This window comes from Myotis brandtii, unplaced genomic scaffold (genome assembly GCF_000412655.1).
Source record: "Myotis brandtii unplaced genomic scaffold, ASM41265v1 scaffold94, whole genome shotgun sequence".
NCBI lineage: Eukaryota > Metazoa > Chordata > Mammalia > Chiroptera > Vespertilionidae > Myotis > Myotis brandtii.
The window spans coordinates 1,451,227-1,455,907 of NW_005371876.1; the positions used below are offsets into that span (position 1 = coordinate 1,451,227).

General features: G+C 45.7%; 1 protein-coding gene across 1 annotated transcript in view; it reads left to right on the forward strand.

Annotated features, from left to right (window-relative positions):
- Positions 1 to 4,681, forward strand: part of DOCK5 (dedicator of cytokinesis 5) — a 160,760-nt gene that overhangs the window by 122,823 nt on the left and 33,256 nt on the right. Inside the window, exons 40-41 of the mRNA XM_014533084.1 lie at positions 1,271 to 1,412; positions 3,538 to 3,619. Of these exons, the coding sequence (XP_014388570.1) occupies positions 1,271 to 1,412; positions 3,538 to 3,619 (224 nt within the window). The remainder of the gene's footprint in view (positions 1 to 1,270; positions 1,413 to 3,537; positions 3,620 to 4,681) is intronic.

Consider the following 4,681-nt stretch of genomic DNA (forward strand, 5'->3'; position numbering starts at 1 on the left):
TTTCGCCTGGGCCGCAGGCGCCTGGGACCGGGGGCGGGGCGGGTTCGCCCAGGCTATGGCCACAGGTGCCTGGGACCAGGACTGGGGGCAGGGTGGCTTCACCCGGGCCTGGCTTTGTCAGGAAGGATGTCCGGAAGGTCGTCTGGAAGACGTCCCATCTAATTAGCATATTACCCTTTTATTAGTATAGATCCTTTTCCCAGGTAGTTTTGCCTGAATGAGGAAATTTTATAATGCATGAATCAGTCACATACATCTTTCCCAGCTTGGACAAATTTTATCACCTATTCCAAAAGTTCTGGAAATTTTTATTGCCTTCAGTGTTTGGCCTAGAAGGTGTATTGCCTTTACGTTATTTACACTATCTAAAATTACCGTATTTACTTATTTGTTATTCATTTTCTATTTCTCTCCACCCGAAGGTAAGATTCATGAGAGCAGGGTCACCGTATAGCCCTAGTGGCTAGCATATTTACTATTTTCTCAATACATACTTGTATGTGAATGGGTGAGTGATTAAGAAAAAAATATTTTACAGAACAGTAATGCCCAAGTTTCAGTTTAAAGTGGATCACGAGTGGGCTGCCAATCGATACTAAGCTCTCATCTGATCAGATGAGCAGAAACCTTCAAAACATGGCTATACTTGAACTTGCATGGGCAAAACCATTCCTATGCCTGGGGCCCAGGAAACTTCTTTTTGTTTTTAAGTCCATCCACAGTGATTTGCAGGATTGGCTAGGGACTGCTGTAACTTATTCCTGTTGCTAGTACTCTGTCACTGTGTCAAAAGACGTGTTGTCTCAATTCTCCTCGTACTTTCATGTTCCCCGTGGCTGAGTCACTCAGAGTGCTGGTGCACGCTGTCCCTGGACCATGATGAGATAAGGGTCTTGCTGAAGATAAATTAATGCACTTCCTTCGCTGAGAATGCCTTACTGTGCAGATATCAGCTAAACTGAACATCATTCCTGGCAGTCATGGATCTATGTTAGGGCACAAGGTCCCTATACTCTCTGGGTCAGTGTAGACTGCACCAGCTGTGGTTACTGGGCCAACACTGTGAGAAGCACTGCCTATGACCAGCTTCCCAACTAGACCAGGAGCTCTTGTCAGATATGATGGCTGCTGTGAGGCATGTAGTAGGTATTCAATGAGAACTTGATGGTAGGTTGCACTTTGGCTGGGATGGCTTACTCAGTACCAAGATCTCCGGATATCCCTTCATTCTTCATGTTTAATTATTCCCTTTACTGTCTCTGACCTGCAGAACAAAGTCTTCATCTACCGGGGGAAGGAGTATGAGAGGCTAGAAGACTTCAGCCTGAGGTTGCTGACCCAGTTCCCCAATGCCGAGAAGATGACCATCACCACACCCCCGGGAGAGGAAATCAAGTGCTCCCCGAAGCAGTGTATCCTTGCACAGGGAGACCTGGCACAGAGGCTCCGTACCGTAACCTGCTGCAGCCCAGCCCAGCTGGGAGCTCAGGGTTCCACCCCGTCTCTAAACTCATTAAACCACTTAGACCAGGGGTGGGCAAACTTTTTGACTCGAGGGCCACAATGGGTTCTTAAACTGGACCGGAGGGCCGGAACAAAAGCATGGATGGAGTGTTTGTGTGAACTAATATAAATTCAAAGTAAACATCATTACATAAAAGGGTACGGTCTTTTTTTTTTTTAGTTTTATTCATTTCAAACGGGCCGGATCCGGCCCGAGGGCCGTAGTTTGCCCACGGCTGACTTAGACTCAGTGTCCCAGTCTGTATGAAAGCTTTGAGACCCTAATGTCCTCATCTCGTGGTTATGAAGTAATCAAAGCGGAGAGATGATTCAAGCAAATCTTGAATATGAAAGGATATATTTTAGAGCCACATGGGAAGCTTGAAGAGAAAAGACTTGCTGTTCTGAATTCTGGATAAGGATGTATAGCTTTTTTTGTATAACATACCATAACTTATTGAAAAATCAATTACACGCATTATAAAAAAAAAAAGGAAAAAAAAACTAATACTAAGGGCTCCATAACAAAGTTACTTCTAAAGCTTTCTCATGGGTTTTATGCTAAAATAAAGATGTTTAAAACTGAACAGTGGTCTAAAAGGAGTAGATAAGGCAGAGCCAGTGTGGCAAGGTAGATAAGAAAATGGGCTCCATCACTATGTCACTTTGGGCAATTTACTTAAGTTATCTGTGCCTCAGTTTTCTCATCTATAAAATGGGGATGATCATCATTCTTCCTCTTGGGGTTCTTATAAGGATTGAATATGTAAATATATGTAAAATACTAGGAACAGTGCCTGATGCATAATAAAACTTCATATATATTAGCTATTATAGACATAGATTGGTAAATGGTGATAGAAAGAGATGATAATAATAGTTCAATGGACAGACATACCTTTAAGAGTAGTAGTGACCTGTTAACACAGTGGATGCTTGGAAAAGAAAGGTCTTCCAGGATAAGTCCTTGGGTTATGGGGGCTCAGGAAACAACAGAGGTGCCTTCATGGCGTGGCAGTGAAGGAGGTCTTCAAGAAGTGAACTTAGAAGCAGGAGCCTGGTGCTTGGTCTTCGGTAAGGTCTGCAGAGCCATTTGGCCTTGCCCAAGTTGCCTCAGTTACCCAGGCCTTGGTTTTCTCATCTACAAGGCTGAGGGTGAGTCTGTTTTCCCTAAGTACCTAATGGCACTTCTGTGAGGATCAAAATAAGGAGGTAATTTATAAACTCTAACAGCATAAGCCATAGCCAAGTGGTTCTCAGATTTTATTATACAGAAGAATCCACACAGAGAGATTCTAATTCAGCGGCTGTGAATTCTAATTCTGCGTTTTGAATTAAGTCTCTGGTGACTGCGGTACAGGTGGACTGCACACGTCACCTGGAGAAAGGCTGGTAGTTCTAGACCCAAGTGCCTTAACTTGCAGTTTAAATACTAGAGGCATTGAAACCTATACCTGCTCTGGTGAAGACAATGAAAGTCATTTCAGAGATCAGATCATTCGGTCAGAGAAGGAGGCCTTACCCCCGAGCCTGACTTCATTTCCCAGTGGTGTGGTCTGGGTTTTCTCAGATCCTCAGATTCTTCATTGGTAAAAGGAGAATAATGACCTGGTAGTCATTGTGTTTACTGAAGATAACATGTTCAAAACGCCTCATACTGTGCCCAGCCATGACCCTCGATAAACAAGTGGTGTCCAGAGACTGGCTACTTCAGAGGAATGTTGTCCAAAAGAAATGATTTAAAAGTTTCTAATCACTTTTTTAAAAATATTTAATTGCTATCTATGTTCCTCTGTTTTCCCCTGGGAAGGTTGTTTGCCAGGTGTCTGACCAAAACAATGTCCTAGGATGATGACTTAACGAGGCATGTAGGTAATAGGAAAGGGAGCCACCGCTCCCATGGGGTCCTGGCATTTGGGAAAGGGGAATGGTCCGTGCACGTGCCATTTCCGTCTGTAAAGCAGGAGGAGCAGGCGGCTTTCTCCTGTGGCAGCTTCATGGCCCATCCTTATCCTTCCTTAGCGAGCTCCTCAGACATGCAGTGTTTCACCGTCAAGCCAGTGATGAGCCTGCCGCCCAACTACAAGGATAAACCGGTTCCGGAGCAGATCTTAAAGTAAGCGTGTGTTCTTGTGTTTTAAAACACCTGTCTCACACCCTTTATCTAGAAGTACATCAAAACCAGAGTCTTCAATTCATTGCAGTTTGGAAGACCTTCTGTTGTCTTAGTAACAGAATGCAGGCTGCTGTAACAGAATTCCACAGACTGGGAGGCAGATAAACAACAGAAATTGATTTCTCACAGTTCTGGGAGCTGGGAAGTCCAAGATCAGGCGCTGGCACATTTGGTGCCTGGTGGGGCCTGCTTGCTGGTTCATAGATCTTCTCCATGTGTTCTCACGGGAAGGAAGAGTCGAGGGAGCTGTCTGGGTCTCTCTTTATAAAGGCACGAATCCCATTCATGAGGGCTCCACTGTCATGTCCTAATTACCTCCCAAAGGGCCCACCTAATACCAGTACACTGGGGGTTAGGATTTCAACATAGGAATTTAGGGGGGACACGAACATTTCGACCATAGTAACTGTCCATTGCATTTTCAGTACAAGACCTTGGTAATGCAAAGGGATGTGAGGATTTTGTTTTTTAAGCAGATGGAGGGAACTCAGGAACTTCACTCTCAGATCCTGTGAGTTCCACCCTTTGGGTCTCTAGAGCAACATGAAATTGGGCTCCCTAGCTCTTACGCTACTCAGCAGGCTCACTGGTCAGTACTGCTTATTCAGCCTGCCTGGTGAGTTCCCCAGTGACTGAAGGTCTAATCCAGCTGTGGGCAAACTACGGCCCGCGGGCCGGATCCGGCCCTTTCGGCTGTTCTATCCGGCCCGCGGAGCCGAAAGAGTGGAGGGTTCTCTTGCTCTCCCCTCCGCTCCTTCACCAGCAGCAGTGTTAACATGGCAACGTCGGGAAACATGGCCGCAGCTCCTCCTTCTGAGTGGGCGGATTTATATCCGCCCATTCAGTAGAAGGAACAACCTCTCAATCTTCCAGAGGCTCCTTATAATGCCCGCGGACGCGTCTCCCGACATCACCCTGGGAATGCGTAGACACATTATCGTGGTGATGTAGGGAGACATGCCCCTGGAGAGCACAGTATCAGAGCCTTTCTGAGGTAAGATT